The sequence below is a fragment of the Carcharodon carcharias genome, chromosome 17 (genome assembly GCF_017639515.1).
Source record: "Carcharodon carcharias isolate sCarCar2 chromosome 17, sCarCar2.pri, whole genome shotgun sequence".
NCBI lineage: Eukaryota > Metazoa > Chordata > Chondrichthyes > Lamniformes > Lamnidae > Carcharodon > Carcharodon carcharias.
In genome coordinates this window covers 77,997,860-78,014,662 of record NC_054483.1, presented here as the reverse complement: position 1 = coordinate 78,014,662, position 16,803 = coordinate 77,997,860, and the positions used below count along the sequence as shown (strand labels likewise).

The 16,803-nt window shown below is 40.3% G+C and overlaps 1 protein-coding gene across 2 annotated transcripts in view; it reads right to left on the bottom strand.

The window, feature by feature from the left end:
• acadsb (acyl-CoA dehydrogenase short/branched chain) overlaps window positions 1–16,803 on the bottom strand; it is a 72,546-nt gene that overhangs the window by 38,387 nt on the left and 17,356 nt on the right. For both annotated transcript variants that reach the window (XM_041209626.1, XM_041209625.1), the window contains exons 3-4: window positions 12,289–12,389; window positions 7,895–8,101 (exon numbers count right to left, since the gene is read on the bottom strand). In XM_041209626.1, the coding sequence (XP_041065560.1) occupies window positions 7,895–8,101; window positions 12,289–12,389 (308 nt within the window). The remainder of the gene's footprint in view (window positions 1–7,894; window positions 8,102–12,288; window positions 12,390–16,803) is intronic.

Here is a 16,803-nt window from a genome sequence, read left to right as displayed (position 1 = left end):
CCCCACTGTCACTTGAGAGAATCAACACTCGGTTTACTTATCTTTTCCTTCTTAAATGCCGTAGAAACTCTTGCTATCCGTTTCTATATTTCTAGATAGTTTCCTCTCATACTCTAACCTTTTAGTCATTTTCTGCCATTCTTTATATTCTGACCACTCATCTTTGTGCAGTTATATGCTTTTTCCTCAAGTTTGATGCTTTCCTTAACTTCTTTAGTTAACCACTGGTAATCCCCTTTATAGTAGGAATATACTTATTTGAATGTTATGAAATACCCCTTTAAAATGTCGTTCACTGCTTCTCTATTGATCTATCCCCTAGCCTAGTACCCAGTTCACTTCAGCTAGCTCAGCTTTCATGCCCACATAGCCCCACTCTTCTCCCTTTCAAACTGGATGTAAAATTTAATTGTGTCATGATCGCTGCTACCTAGGGGTGCCTTCACTTTGGAGATTATTAATTAATCCTGTCACATTACACAATACCAACTGTAACTGCTCTCTGGTTGGTTCCAGAACGTGCTGCTCTAATAAACTCTCTTGAAACCATTCTATGAACTTCTCATCCAGGCTACTACTGCCAATCTAATTTTTCCAGTTTATATGTAGATTAAAATCACTCATAATTATTGCTGACCATTTGTCACAAGCACCCAATATTTTTTCTTGTATACATTGTCCTACATTGTGGTTACTGTTAGGAGGCCTATAGATCACTCCCACTAGCGACTTCTTTCCCCTAATATTCCTCATCTCCACCCAAATTCTATATCCTGATTTCCTGAGCCAAGGTAATCTCTAACTATTGCACCAATGCCTTCCTTGATCAACAGTGCTACCCCTCCATCTGTACCTAGCTTCCTACTCTTCTTGAATATCATATAGCCCTCAATATTCAGGATGCAGTTCTGGTCATCTTGCAGCCACGTCTCCCTAATGGCTATCAGGTCACGTTTTTACTTCAATGTACGCTAGCAATTCATTTACTTTGTTATGAATGCTCCTTGCAGATACAGAGCCCTTAGTACTATCCTTTGTTATCTTTGTAACGTGTAGTCGTGACTATTGGTGTATTCTTAGGTTTATCTCTCTGTCCCTCCTTGATATTTTATGACCCTCATTTCCCATATTACTATTATGGTTTCCTGCCTTGAATCTACCCCTTGATTTGCTACATCTACCAAAGCTTGATCCCTCATCCCTACCCCCGCTGTTTAGTTTAAAGCCCTCTCTACTTCCCTAGTTACGCGATGCACAAGAACACCAGTCCCAGCACAGTTCAGGTGTAGACCGTCCTAACGGTATAGCCCCCACCTTCCCCAATACTAGTGCCAGTGCCCCATGAACTGGAACCCACTTCTCCCACACCAGTCTTTGCGCCACACATTCATCTCTCTAATCTAATTTGCATGTGGCTCAGGTAATAATCCAGAGATTATTACCTTTGAGGTTCTGCTTCTTAATTTGGTACAAAGCCTCTCATGCTGAATGCAGAACCTCTTTTGTTCTCCTGTCTATGTTGTTGGTACCTACGTGGACCACGATGACTGGATCCCCGCTTCCACTGCAAGTTCCTCTCCAACCCTGAACAGATGTCCTGAACCCTGGCACTGGGCAGAGGCAACACAGCCTTCTGGACTCTCGCTCTTAACTGCATAGAAGAGTGTCAATCCCCCTCACTATACTATCCCCTATCATTACATTCCTGTTTGTTCCCCTCGATTGAACGGTCTCCTGTACCATGGTGCCTTGACCCGCCTACTCATCCACTTTGCATACCTCACTTTCGTCCACATTGGACTTTCGTCCACGCTGGCCGTGAGCGCTTCAAATTTGTTTGACAATTGTAAAGCCTGAGGCTCCTCTACTACTGTCTGCTCAGTCCCACTAACTGCTCCACTCACGGTCACATCCTCCTGTCCCTCCCTGCTGACCAAAACAGACAACCTTATTCTATGAGGCGATACTTTGTTCCAGATATTTCTCCCCGTCCCTTATTTTGCACGTCTGCAGTTTGGCTTCCAGATCAATAATCCTGATCCAGAATTTCTCTAGCTGCTTACACTTTCTGCAGACATGTTTGTCATGGATCGCCTTGGCGTCGAAAAGCTTCCACATTCCACAGCTCCAACATAACTCCTGTCCTGCCATTGTTGCTTATGTCATTTAGTTGATTTTTTAAAATGACTAACTTAATTAACTTAGAAAACTTCCGATATATACACCACGCCTCTTTCCCCATGCACCAAATTCTCATAATTCGCTACTCACTCAGTCTCCATCTCACTCTGGTATGGTCGCTTGTCTCCTCATGTATCCCTCATCGATTGTGCGCTTTGAAAAGCCTCTCTCTTTTATGTACCCTCTGATTAATCACTAGCTAGTTTAGCTTCCTGCTACATTAATTAACACCACTTGAGCCAACTGCTTTCAGGTGATTGACAGATAACTGACTCCAGGCAGTTCTCGGTTTAACAAGCTAACCTAGCTCACTTGAAGATTAGTACTATGTCAGGTTTTGATTCTTAATCTATCATTTAAAACCAGAAAAGGACTTACTAGAATTAACCACATGAACCTAGTTTCCTACTCACTCAGTCTCCATCTCACTCCAGTGTCGATGCCTGTCTCCTCATGCACCTCTTACTGATCTTGATCCCATCCTGCATAGCTTGTTGATTTCCACTGTTACAGGCAGTTTGGATTTCTTGACATTAGTTGTTCCAGTGGTTACTTGCACAGAAACCTTACCTTTTGCACAGCTGTCTTGGATACTTTCAAGTCATGCAGTGTTCTAGCTGTTGGGTTTATGTTGTACACCAGGTAGACTTTGCTTTTCGCTTCAATGCGGGGATGTCATCTCAGCTGAGTAGGTCTCAAAGCAGTCCTTGTTCAGGGTACTGCTTTTGTCAAATGTTGCTGCTGTATAAATGATTGAACTTAGCAACTTCCATGTGTCATCAGCAATTGATGAATTTCACCATCTTCACAATGGGACTCGAGTCTCTGGGATTTACTAGGAGCCAATGTTAACAAATACTGGGCCTCTACAGGACTGTGTACTGTCACCTTCACTTTTCTTGCTCTATACAAATGATTCTGAAGTATGCTGATGTTACAATACTTGTGGGTTACATCAGGAATAACAAAGTCAGGAACATGGTGCAGAAGTTGGTAAAATAGTGCGATAAGAATTCTCTCAAGCCAAATGAAAGCAAGACGCAACAACTGGTTATATATTTTAAAAAGGAGTCAGTTAATGATTAAAAAAATAAAATACAGCAGATGCTGGAAATATGAAATAAAAACAGAAAATGCTGGAAAAACTAAGCAGGTTTGCCAACATCTCCGGAGAGACAAACAGAGTTAATTTTTCGAGTTTGTATGACTCTTCTTCAGCGCTGAGTTAGTGATATTGTTCCAGAGAAGTTCATGATATGGACTTTGAAATAGTTAGCAATTACAAGTATCTAGGTATCAAAGTAGCTGATTAGTTGAATTGGAGGAAACAGTGTACAGATGTGCTGGTGAAAAGATATACACGATTATTCTACCTTAGAAAACTAAAATGCTTTCAAGTAGATCCTACAATCATGAAACTGTTCTATACAGCTGTGGTTGAGTGTGCTATCTTTTTTTGAATGTCTCGCTAGGTATTATTGTCTTAGGAAAGTAGTCTCTTTAAAGAGATTATTGAAACAGGCAGAAATGATGTTGATCTGTGCTCGAAGAATTTTGATAAAAGTTAAAAGTGTGTCATGAACAATGAGAATCACCCTTTGTGGTCAGTATTACTGTTTAGTGTTCAGGGAAATGACTACAGTCCCTCAGATGCAAGCCAGTTCAGTTCCTGAACCCGTTTGTACCCCAACTCTTAAGAACTTTTAAACAGGAGCTTGGTGTATGGATGAGGATATGATCTTAGGGTGGGACTCACTGACTGATTATTTTAATGCATTGGAATCGTTTTTAATACATATTTTAATTGTCATATCTCTGTGACAGGGTAATTTTTTTTATCCTTTCATAGAATGTGGGCATTGCTGGCAAGGCCAACATTTGATGCCCATCCCTAATTGTCCTTGAACTGAGCGGCTTGCTAGGCCATTTCAGAGGGCAGTTAAGAGTCAACCACATTGCTGTGGGTCTGGAATCACATAGGCCAGACCAAGTAAGGATGGCAGGTTTCCTTCCCTAAAGGACATTAGTGATCCGTTTTTTTTTTACAACAGTCAATGATAGTTTTACGGTCACCATTATTGAGACTAGCTTTCAATTCCAGGATTTTTTTTATTCATCAAGTTTAAATTCCATCAGCTGCTGCAGTGGGATTTGAACCCATGTCCCCAAAGCGTTAGCCTCAGCCTCGAGATTACTAGTCCAGTGACATTATCACTACACTGTCGCCCCTCCCAATAACCTTATTATTCATTTATTTGTAATTTTTCAATGAATGAGCAAAATATGCAAAATGAATTTCCATATGGATAATAAAGTGAAATTGAATTGAACTGAACAGATTCTATCATTGAACAAAACAGCTTCCTAACTATCAATCTTGTTCCATTACAAAGTCCTTGTTTAGGATTCAAGTTTTGTAGCAACATTATAACCGCTTCGTCTTCGAGTTTAAGTTTATATGGCAGCATGCCCATTGGAGTTAAGGCTGTATCTTCAGACAGGTCAAGGGTGGCCTGTAAATTATCCGCATACCAGAGTCTGTTATGGTTGTGTGCATGACTTTGGTCTTCGCTTCCAGCCTTTGGAGGTGGAAAAGCTTACCGTCAAATCTGTACTCAATTTGGACCCCAGGAGGGAGCATGTCCTTGATCATGTTGGGGATAGCCACTAGCAAGATGGAGAAAAGGGTGAGTGCAAGCATGCATCCTGGCCAGTTCTGATAGGAAAGGCATCAGACTCCAGCCTGTTGCAGAGAATGGTGGCAGCCATTTTGTCATGGAGAAGCTGCACAACCTCAACATAATTCCGTGGACAGCCAATGCAACCCTGGACGTTCTGGAGAGCTTCCTGGTTGACTGAGTTAAGGCTTTTGTCGAATCAGTAAAGGCCATATAGAGAGCTTGGTTTTGCTTGCAGCATTTCTCTTTGATCTGCCAAATGGTAAGGTTTGGATCAATACTCTAAAACCACACTGGGATTCCAGCAAAATGGCTTCTGCAAATGGAAATAGGCAGTCCTGTGGTACTCTGGAAGGATCTTACATGTGGCAGAGAGTAGATCTATGTCTTGGTAGTTGTCACATTCAGCCCAGTTTCCCTTCTTGAAGATTGAGACAATCTTGGCATCTTCTAGGTCTTCTGGGAGCCTTGCTTCATGCCAGATTTGCCAGAAAAGTAAGTGTGGGCTCTGCACACCTGAATCTCCTCCAGGCTTATACAAATCATCTAAAATACCATCCGGGTCAGCAGCCTTGTTGTTTTTGACATATTGAGCCCTAGAGATGCATCTGAATGAGAATCCTCCAGCCAAAGTTGGGGCTCGCACCAAATACCCCACACCATCATGGCTGCAGGTCACCACCTGGAGGTAGTCAGTCACTTCTGCTATCTCAGTAGCCACATGTTCCAGTCAGTGACCACAGACCTGGAGATCCTGCACAGGATCCAGTGCACTAGCTCCCCATTTAGGAAGCTACTCAGAGAAATCTTCATTAACCATCACCTGCAGACACCCACCAAGGATGCAGTCTTCAAGGCAGTCATTCTCCTTACAAACCTCTCTCCTCTTCAACTGCCAAACCTGGGTGACATATAGCCAGCACCCAAGAAAACTCAAGACATACGTAGGATTTTCTGTAGGCAGCGCCGATTGTGTCACCTGGATGGATTGTCAGACAAACACAAGCATCTTCCAGGAAGCAGGTGCCCTAAGCATAGAGATGACCGTTCTTGTATGACAACTGGACTGGGCAGGCCATGGCATCAGAATGCCAAATACTTGCCTTCCGAAGTGCGCTGTCTGCACCCAGCTCGCGCATGGTCAAAGGTCACAAGGTGGCCAATGGAAACATTGATACTCTGAAAGCCTACTTGAAGATCGGTTTTGACATCAGCAGCTGAGAGTGCACTGGCAATGGCAAGCCCTGCTTCACCAAGGTATAGCTGATTTTGAAGCAGAGTGGATGACGAAGGCCAAAGACGCAAGAGAAAGAAGAATGCTTAGGAGGGCGCATAACCCCTCACCGGCAACAGAATGACTAACGTGGAATTTGGATTTCTTTCCCCTTCTTAATGTTTCTTTTACTTTCCCATCTCCTTTACCTTACACTGACTTTACTCCTATCTCTTACAGCTCCTCTCTCTCTCTCTTCCTTTTTTCTCTTTCTCTATACTCCGGGACTTCATGACAAGTGTCTTCCTCACTCTGAGGAACTGCCGTTAGTTAATTAGGGATTAGACTGTATAAAAGCTCTGGGGGTGGGGGTGTATAGGCAGAGAAGGTTTGTTCAAGTTCCCTTACCTTCCTCCATTTTTGTTCTCCACCAAGCCACCCACTGCTGCTGCTGCCGCCACCACCTAATGTTGGCAGCCACATATGTCAAGTGCTCCAGTCCTCTGTGTGCATTCCATTCTTTCCAAGTCATCCCTCTCATAGCATTTCCATCGTATTCCTTCCATCTCTCCTGTATCATCCCAATCCCATTCTTTCCATCCAATTTCCTCCCATCTCTCATGATAACAATCTACCCAGCCAGGGTTGCCACAAACCAAAGCTCTCATTGGCTATAAAATCTCATACACCCATTTGTCACAAGTACTTCAACATAGCTTAACAATGGACATATAAAAGTTTATTCACTTATATAGTGAAAGCCAGTAATACATTTAAAGATTTTGTCTTTCCAAACTTGGGTTAATCTGGAGTAAGGTAAAGGACAGGTTTTTATAGGTCTCAGTGATTATATAAATAGTAAGAATAATTTAAAGTGGTATAACATTCAAACACAGTATTGAAACATTTTGGATTCTATGTACTATAAGCAAGATTTCATTGATCCCGGTATGTTAAATCCCGGTATGCAGAGACTCCCTCCAATTTTTTCATTTTCTGATTCTTCTCTCCGCCTCTTGCAGGAGGTTGAATGATTGATGATGGCACAGCTAAAAGTTTCCTCTCATGGCAACAGTGGTACTGGCCAGAATAACCTCTCCAGCTCCCCCAATCACATTTTACCTCCCTCCTGCCCTTGCTGCTCCTCCAATTATAGATTCTGTTGCTGGAGGAGCAGTAAGATAGGCAACCTGTGATTGAAGGAGCTGAAGCAGCAAGCGGGGGAGAGACAGAATCTGTGATTGACGGAGCGGCTCCATCTCTCTCGTGCTCGCTGCTCCTCCAATTTCAATTCTGCAGTCAGTTTCCACTCTCACTGATCAACACCATGGTGCTATTTCTTTTTTTAAACCGTGCTAGCCCCGAAGTTGGAACATATTTAAAATTGCACAATCGGAGACACCAATGTCGGAAATCTACCGATCGGTAGAAATTTCTCATCCCTGTACAGTATAGCTGTTGCATATCTCAGCTAGTTAACCTTAAATGACAACATGGTAGTTATTGGACTCTTGCTGAAACTTAACTAGTCTTTTGGCTTTTCAGCTTTCATGAGAAATGAACAGTAAAAGTCAACTAGACAGAAAAAAAAGAGCAGAGTGTGTATAATTACCAACGCCATTTAACCTATTCCTTTTCAACATCCTAGCCTGCATCACTTAGACCCAACCATCTTATTTATTACATTCCAAAAGAAAAAATTTGATCACTGAAACTAAGCTAGGATTTTGTCAAGATAACATTTTAGTTTTCCTTCTACAGAAGTACAGAAATGTGTTACACTTGAGCACATTTGAATTTGAAACCTCCATTCACAGCTCACCGTGTCTATGGCAAGTCGAGGCAGATATTTTCTTTTTTGATCCTCTGTCCCACATTTCCTCAATAATGTGTTGATCAGAGTGTTCTGTATGTCACATAGGACTGCTACTGATGGGTCTACTTTGGCCAACTCTTCTATGACAAGAATAGAGGAAAAGAAGGTTGATTCTGGTCCACCATATTGTTCTTCAATCTCAATTCCCATCCACTAAAAATGAAAGAGAATCAAAAGTGAGGAACACACAAATAACAAGGATTAATAGTATGTAAAGTTGACCTGCAACTATTAGAGTACTCCTATGTTCTTACACTCTTGTATACAGTGGGATAAATAAACGTATACATATATGTTCTGCAGTAGTGATACCATAAACCTGACAAAAGTTGTGAAATTATAGCAGTATTATGCCTTGTGAGGCTGATGAATAACTGCTTAAAAGATTGTATTGTTAGAAATGAAGTTATTAGTTAACAATATAAAAACCAAAATAAATAATGGTGCAGAAGAGACTGCAATTAAACAAATATATACATAAAGAGGATGACATGATACATTGTTACATTAAAGGGCAAGTGCATTGTTTGTTGAGGAATATGATCATAGAGCAGACATTTTGTTTGTGTGCAGGTGGAAACCACTTAATAATCTATTTTAGAGTTTCACAGTAATTAAAACAATTGGTGATAATTAAAAGCACTATTAAGCAGTCCTGCAGGTATGCAGGATGTGAAAAATATCCAATCAGGGTGGGAAGCCAAATGCCAACTGGGGATTTGATGTACATTTTATGTTACTCAGATTGCAGCATTAACAGGTGGAGAGAAACAAAATTATTAAAAAGCACCAGAGTGGGCATTGCTTGATGATCTTTTGTAATTTTTCAAGCTGGTGCTAATTCATAAAGTAAAAAGTAAGAGTGGAAAGCGACGGCAACCTGGAGAGAGCAAGGGAGAAAGCAGCAGGCGGCACTGGAGAAAATATAGTGCCAGCTGCACTGGAGATGAAGCTTAGAAATTCGAGTCAAAGGAAAGAAAATGGACAGGTAAATGTAATTCGCAAAGAGTGATGTCAGAAATAGTGATATAGCAATCCAATGACAAAAGGTTTTGTGCTATTTAAGAAGAAATGCACACTGTGGTTGGAATTTTACTGTCACATTGTGGGTCCTGCTACTGGATGTGGATCCTGAGCCTGCATAGGTGAATGGCAGGATGGCGGAGAGGCATTTACCAGCAGTGACCTCTGGCTACCTTCCATGCAAGGATGACAGTTTACCTTTCTGAGCTGTTGGTCCAATCAGAGATCCAGCAGCTCTACAGCCTTGGCAGTGCCACTGATAGAGCTGGCCAGTGCTGCAGCTGCAGGGAGGTGCCCCTGAAAAGATGGTGTGCCAGGACCATTCAGGCAAGCCGTGGTGATTGGAAGGGTGAACCTGCCAGCAATGGCAGCAGAATTGCTGGGATGGTCACAAGACTCCTCCTCGCGCCAGGGAGTCACCGGGATTGAAGGCTTTCCTCCCCCACTCCTCCAATCCTGGTGGTATCCCCTGTAGTGTGGGGCTGTTCTGGCACTGGTAAAATATACTGGAGGGGGTGTAAAATGGCTGTTAATAAGATTAGTTGATTGCCAACCTCTGGTTGGTGAGCAGCCAAGCTGCTGCCATTCTCACCTTTTGAAATATCCTGTGGCAGTGGAAAAATGTTGGGTTTCCCTTCAGACTCCATTTTACTAACCCTCCCATTTGTCTCCAGAAGGCTGGGAACATCCCAGCCTACGGTCAGAATATTTCAGATGACGGGCTTTCCTTCCCACCATCTGAAAGGTTGGTGGGGAACAAATCCCCGCCAACACTGCCTGCTTTGCAGCCATTTCACATTCCAATGAGTGTTAATTGGCTGCAGACGGGACTTGCGTCCCTCACTCGGGACGAAATCCTGCCTTAGAGAGCTGCCAGCTAATCTGTTTGGCCAGCAGGTCTATAGTCCCTGCAGCAACAGAAACTGCACCGGACAGAAGTGGAACTTTAAGTAGTCCACGTAGCCTGAGTCCCAGGAGTGAATGAAAAAGGTGAGTTTTCGGGTCTCAGGGCAGGGAGGGTAGGGAAGGTCTTGGTGGGGGGAGGTGAAGTTAGAAGGGGCTTCTGATGGACGTGTCTCACCCACCTTCTTGCCAAGGCCTAAACCCGATTATTTTCGAATTTCCCCCATGCCCAGGAAATCCTCCCGCCAGCCTAAAAATTGAAGCGGGCAGCAACCCTGTGGGAAGCCTATTCATACCACTTCATGCTCCCCACCGCCAAGTCTGAAAACCCACCACCATGAAATTCAGGCCGATATGTTTTCGATACACTACAAGCCAATTTCCCATGCTGTTGTTCATGGTGAGGCAGAGAACCCTGGGCAAGGTGTACTCGTCACGGTGATTTTCCTAAAGTAATACAGTATCATACAACAAGAGTAAAAAAGATGTCTCCAATGTAAAAAAAATGAAGATTTCAAAGTTCTCAAGAACAGCCCCAAGTAGAATATCTTCTGATTATTTAAAATACCTGAAGATATTATGGTTTCCAACAATATCCACCAAAGATATTAAAAGGGATGGTGCATTCAAAAATGTGAATTTTTAGTGGGATAATTGGTGATTACTGCCAAACAATCTCCCTTGTCCTGAAGTTTTAATTTTACTAGACTAGAGTCTCATTTCAAAAAAGTAACTTTAACAAAACCTTTTGTATCTCTCTTCATTCCATCTGTCTTTCCCAGTCTTTATTTTGATTTATGTACCTGTACAAAATGTAATTCTAATTTATACTTCCTGCTTTAGACTAAAATTCTGCAGGATTCTTCAATCTGATTGGCTGATGAGCCGCGCTCCTTTTTGCCCTGCTCAGTTGTCAAAGGACCCCTTCAGTGGATGCTGCATTGAATCAAATACCAATTTAGAGCAAATCTGAGCTAAAACCGGCAAAAACTTTGTGGGCTGCTGTCAGCAAAGTGAACAGTGAGCATCATTCCCTCACCACTGACTGCAAAATCCCAGCCAGTAAGCACCTAGTTCAGCATTATTTCAGACCATTAACATTACTGAGGTTAGCAGGTTGGTCTAGACTTGGCCTCAATCTCATGAGTATCTACCAGTCTTCTGTACTTATATTGCTTGTAGGTTGCTTATGTGGCCAAATGGTACCAATTAGCATTAACCTAAACTTCTAAGTGAAAAAAATGTTCTGATGCTCTTTCATGTTCTATATATTATGGTTTTTTAAGCCATTATTTTCTCTCCCAGAGTTTGGTTTCTTGAAAAGAATCCCTCAGAAGAACGATAGATGACACTTAGTATTACAGAGGCTTATAAACAATCTGCAACCAATTACAGGAAGTACACATTAGAACATCAAGCTGCTGCTCCATGCCAAATATTTAATTTTCTGAAGCTATCTAATTTCCCCAATTCTACATGGTAATATTTAGCACAAGAAAACTGCACAAAATCATTAAAAAAACAGCAATTGTGCAGATTGTGAAAATTGTAAATGATGTTAAAGAAGGGGCTTTATACTTCACATCACTTGAATTCACTGGACAATTAGGCAGTTTTAGTGCATTTTCTTCCACCAAAATGTCAAGCATATGAAACATTTTATTGTAGTTCAGCCAGACAGAATCAAAAATTTTTTGTCAGACACAAGATGTATCGGATGTCATCTGAAGTTCGGAATAGCACTACAGCGATATGCCTCACCCTATCACACAACCAACACTAACTAGTGTGTCATGTCCAATTCCTACCCATCATGACTTTTTGAACAAAATTGCACATACTGCAGAAATGCTATCAGTATTGTGCCGTGAATTGATCTCCATAAAGGGGACTTTAGTGGGTACTTACTCATTTCTCTTCAGATCTTACTGCTGAGGGTTAAATAATGCTTGTTTAATATGTAATCTATATTAAATTATTGATTGATAAAGGAGTTTTGTTTGCTGTTCAGGGAATTACCATTTTTTTCCCCTGGGTATTTGTGGTTATGCCCTCTCCCAGAAAACCAAATAATTTGGGCAGTATTCACATTAAGGAAAATAGTAAATTGTTCGTATCAGGTTTTGCCTGCTCCATGCTTAAGTTCTTATCTTTCAGAGTGGATATGTGCATCTTTTCTGTCTAAGCTGTATTAAAACCAAGATACCAGAGGTGTGACTTCAAAATTAAAGCTGTACCAAGTTTTTAACTGAAGACAATAATTAACTATTTATCAAATTATGTTAAAAACATTATGACAGTAAAAACTTTCCCAAACATGATCAGTTGATGGATACAAAAGTTAATCTCCATGATTTTGTAGTTATATCACAAGGTAAAGAAATACAAGATTCCAAAAACAGAATATTACTAACCCCTTGTTCAAACAATCCAGCAATGACTGATTCATCCATGTGAGACTCTTCATCCATTTTGCGAACCAGTGGCGCAATTTGCTCCTGAGCAAACTTGGCAACTAAAAAAAAATCCAAAACTGTCAGTAAGAAACAAAGATGATGCTTCATGATACTAAAAAAGTAAAGATTCTGAAATAAAGTATACAGTATTTGTCATAGCTTACAGTTAGGAATTTACACCATCCATTTTCTCTTGATGTGCTTATCTACTTATCAAAATGATGGATGTCACTGGTAGGAATATACCAGTGCTACTCTGCACTCAGCATCAGTATCAAGTATTCTGGGGTTGATGCAGCAGATCAACTACAAGAGAAATACACTTCAACTAAAAGCTCAGATGGGCAACCATTTCTATATATTGGTAGATTTCTATTTCCTACCCTCTATCCTTTCAGCAAACTAGAAGGCTTTTGGTATTTAAAGCTTAATTTCCCAACAATTATATACCTCATCTTAAGAAGAAAAAATAAAATATTGTAACAACAGACAAAACCCACCATAGATGCACACCCATAAAACTCCTCCAAATGAATATAGCCAACCTTCATGGAATAAGTTGGGTTATGCAATCTAAATTGGGTAAAGCAACCTAAAGGACACCCTTCAGCATACCTATCCAAAGAATGGAAATTTCACTTTGCTGATTTCATAAGAGACAGGTTCCAGCAAGATATTTTTGTTCCTCAAAGCTCTTAGTATTTCTTCACCTTAAAATGCAAGGTCATTGTTACAAATATGTAACAATTATAAAGATTGTTACATTTTAGGATTGTATTTTTAAATTTAGGGTAAAATGAAGGGGGTAATGTGACCTGTTCTGAAGTCTGCCTGATAACAGGCCTGGGTATGTAGCTGTTAAAAAATTAAAGGGAGGCACGAGTTGTTTCGATGGAAAGAAGGTGTAAGGTGTTCACACCTGGAGATAATGGCAGCAGCATCTGTGTTTACAGTGTTAGATGGTTAGTCTCCAAAGTCCTAGAAAGGTGTTGAAAATGTCAGTTTGTAAACGGTTATAATTTAAACTATCCATTTACTTACAAGATAGAATAGAGTTGGGGTACAAAGAATAGCTAATTAGCATTTTTAACCTGTATATAAGGCCCATGTGGTTCCCATTGCCATGGAGATGGGTGTTGAGAGAGGCAAGAGACCTTAAGAAACCACTGAAAGATCAGGTTGCAGGCTTTCCTAAAATATCACTGAATCTCATCAATCTCAGCAGGATCTAGAGGCGAGAACGCAGCTGGAGGCAAAAACTTCTCTGGTTCACTGCGCAGGAATGCGGATCAGAGCTTGTGCTCGGATTGAAAAGCCCAAATTCGTGAGGATTTGAGATAAGACTGGAAGATTCCCCCAGCTTCAGCTGGAGGAGAAATTCCAGGAATATCCCTCACCGTGAAAGACAGTTCTGGGGTTAAAAGTTACCAGGCTGGGAAAGGAAAAGAACAGAATCAAAACCTCAGGAACTAAGAATCACTTTGGATTGGTTCTAGGAGAATTGAAAGTCTACCTAAGAGACTGTATAAAGTAGAAGTAAAAGGGGAAAGTTTTGCTTGGTGGTTTAAAGTATAAGATGCCTACACAAAGTGCTTAATGTTGGTTCAAGTTTGCTTGTTACTGTAAAAGTCTTAAAATGTGAAATCTTATTGCATTATCCTTTCAGTCGTTTTAAAGGTTATCAGTCTCCACAGAGATCATAACAACATGCATTGAATGGAATAAGATTGGTCCTCAGCCAAGTTGGTGAGGCATTCATAGCCATCACAAATAAGTTTTATTTTTTTAATAACTCAGCTTTGAGGGAGATATAAAGATGGGGATCAATCCTAAATTACTCAATTTTCAACCACCCTTCATAAAATGACTAGATTCTCTACACAATAGTAAATATTGTAGAACCTGTTCAATCTAAATATCAATAGTTTATATTAATATATTTGTGTTAGAAACATTGTGCTTCTAGCAAATATGAACAAATTTTAATATAACAATTATTTAAAAGTATAAAACTGCAAGTGCTGGAAATCTGAAAAAGAAACATGCTGGGAATACTCAGCAGGTCAGGCAGCAGCTGTGGAGAGAGCAACAGTTCACGTTTCAGGTCGAATGCCTTTCATCAGAACTGGGAAAGATGAATCAGGTTTTAAGCAAATACAAAGACAGGAGAGGGGGAAAGAACAAAAGGGAATGTCTTTGATAGAGTGCAAGGCAGGAGAGTTAAATGACAAAAAGGATGATATGCAAGGCAAAAGATGTAGTAACGGGACACGTAAAGAAACAAAAAATGACTAAAAAAGGAGGGTTGAATTATTTAACTTTTATCAATTACCAATTCTACTTCATCTCGATCAATAATACACACAGCTTTTATTTGTTATTATTTAGTTAGAACTTTGATTCTGGTAATATGATGGCCTGGATTTTGCATAGGAATAATGATGAAACTATCATATTAAGGGGTAAATTGAATAGCAATTTCTGGCATCCATAATTAAATATGGAAATCATAAAGTTGCAGTTGGGTTTGCACTCCCCCCCCACCCCCCTGAGTATTAACGACTGCCAAACAACCTCTTTGGCACCAAAAATTTATTGTTTACAAGTGGAGGCTCAATTCTCCATTTTAAAAAATATATATATTTTAACTTTTTTCTTTTTCTCTCTTTTAATCCCATTTTTTGTTCTCTCTATCTCACTTTCTGCACATGATTTTCCATCGAATTAAATGTTCTAACTTATTCTTCCTGGTTTAAACTCTGTATGCCTCAATAAGGATTCTTCAATCTGATTGGCTGATGAAACACACTATTGCTTTACGTACTCGCATAGATCCCAGATCCCCTGTAGAGGATCGTGCACTGTTATCAGATTCTTGATGACCATTTGTTGCCGTTCAAAGCCCACGAAAAGTCTGTGGGCAGCTGTAAGTATAAGCGAATACCAATCGCCGTTTGTTTACCACTGACTGCAAAATCCAGGCTGTTATACTTTAGAAACATATTTTAAGATTAAATGATTTCCACATACATTTTAAGCAAGAACAGTAAAAATCTTTATTGGTATCTGGAAGAATTAATGAATGTAATTCCATGCTCAACTTTCATATTGATTGACAATTCTCCCATCATCGGTAAAGCTTCAATTCAAATTCCCTTCTCGTTTTTCATCTGCCAAATGTTATAAAACAGATGTTTGTGTTCCCCCAAATAATTTTGATCATGCAAGATAAAGCTATTAATAAACTGAACAAGAAAAGTTGCTTATCTTATTGAAAGAAAACAATTAAATTTACCAATCTCTTGTCACTCATGCTAAGCTCCATCTCATCATTCATAAAAAAGTTTATTGCAGCTATTTATGGCCTGCATTGAATATACACAATATCAACTTACTTCCCCCTATACTTCATCCAACACAAGAATGACCGCACAAAATCAAACATCATTAAGAACTCTCATTGAGATATCAATTAACTACAGATTCTGGTAGTTATAAGATGTGAGTTGCAAGAATTGCATTTCTTTAACAGATTATATGATACACAAACAAACAAGTACACAGCATAGCCTTTGTTCCATGGCATGTCTCATTTTGTTTCTCTCATTTCTCCCTTTTCTTTTGCTGTTAATTCCTATCTTGCTGCATTTATTCTCTGTCTCTTTCATTTGAACTGCCTGTCTAGTTTGTTCTCTATTACCTCCTGTGCATGTTTCCTAACAGCGTGAGCAGAATCAGGAAGCTGCATAGTAATGGCAGGACTGATTCAAGATCGATTCTGGAGCTACTGGTAATTGCTGAAGAGGATTCCCACATAATTCTAATAATTGCCAAGTTCAGACAGACAATTGAAAACAGCAAGCCTTTCAGAAAGACATTGAAAGATTGCGTTCTGATTGAAAAGACTGGAGCCGATTTATCTTTTCCCAACAAAATGAAAGCCACAGAAATAAATAGCGTTTTTAATGAAAAGTAGTAAATCTCAAGAGGTCCACTAGCCCATGTCTTCATTTACTGCTATTTAACCATATGTGCGTTTATCGTACTCAGTTTTATTTCTTATTGTTAACTGCATTTTAAATAAGGAATCAATTTCCTAAAGTGAAAAAAGAATGATGGATGCAAGTGCAGCATTGCCTCTGATTTTACTGGGAGGGATTGGTGGGGCCATAAGTGGTCGCTGATCCAGGAATTTGATGGCAGGATATCATTACCGTATTCTATGGCAATCAGACAGCGGGGCAGGCTGCCTATTGTGGCTTAGGAGGGTGGGGAATTGGGCATGGGTGGGGAGATAAATGGTGGGAGCTTGTCAATCACAGCAGAGCCTAGAGAGGCCATGATTGGCAAAAGGGAGACAAAAGGCCTCCTTGGGAATGAGGAAGGACACGCCTGCACTTCTGCGTTTTTCAAAAAAAGAATTGCCTTCTGGAGTTGCAGCTTTTTACTGACTGGTTTCCTAAGTGCTGGGAA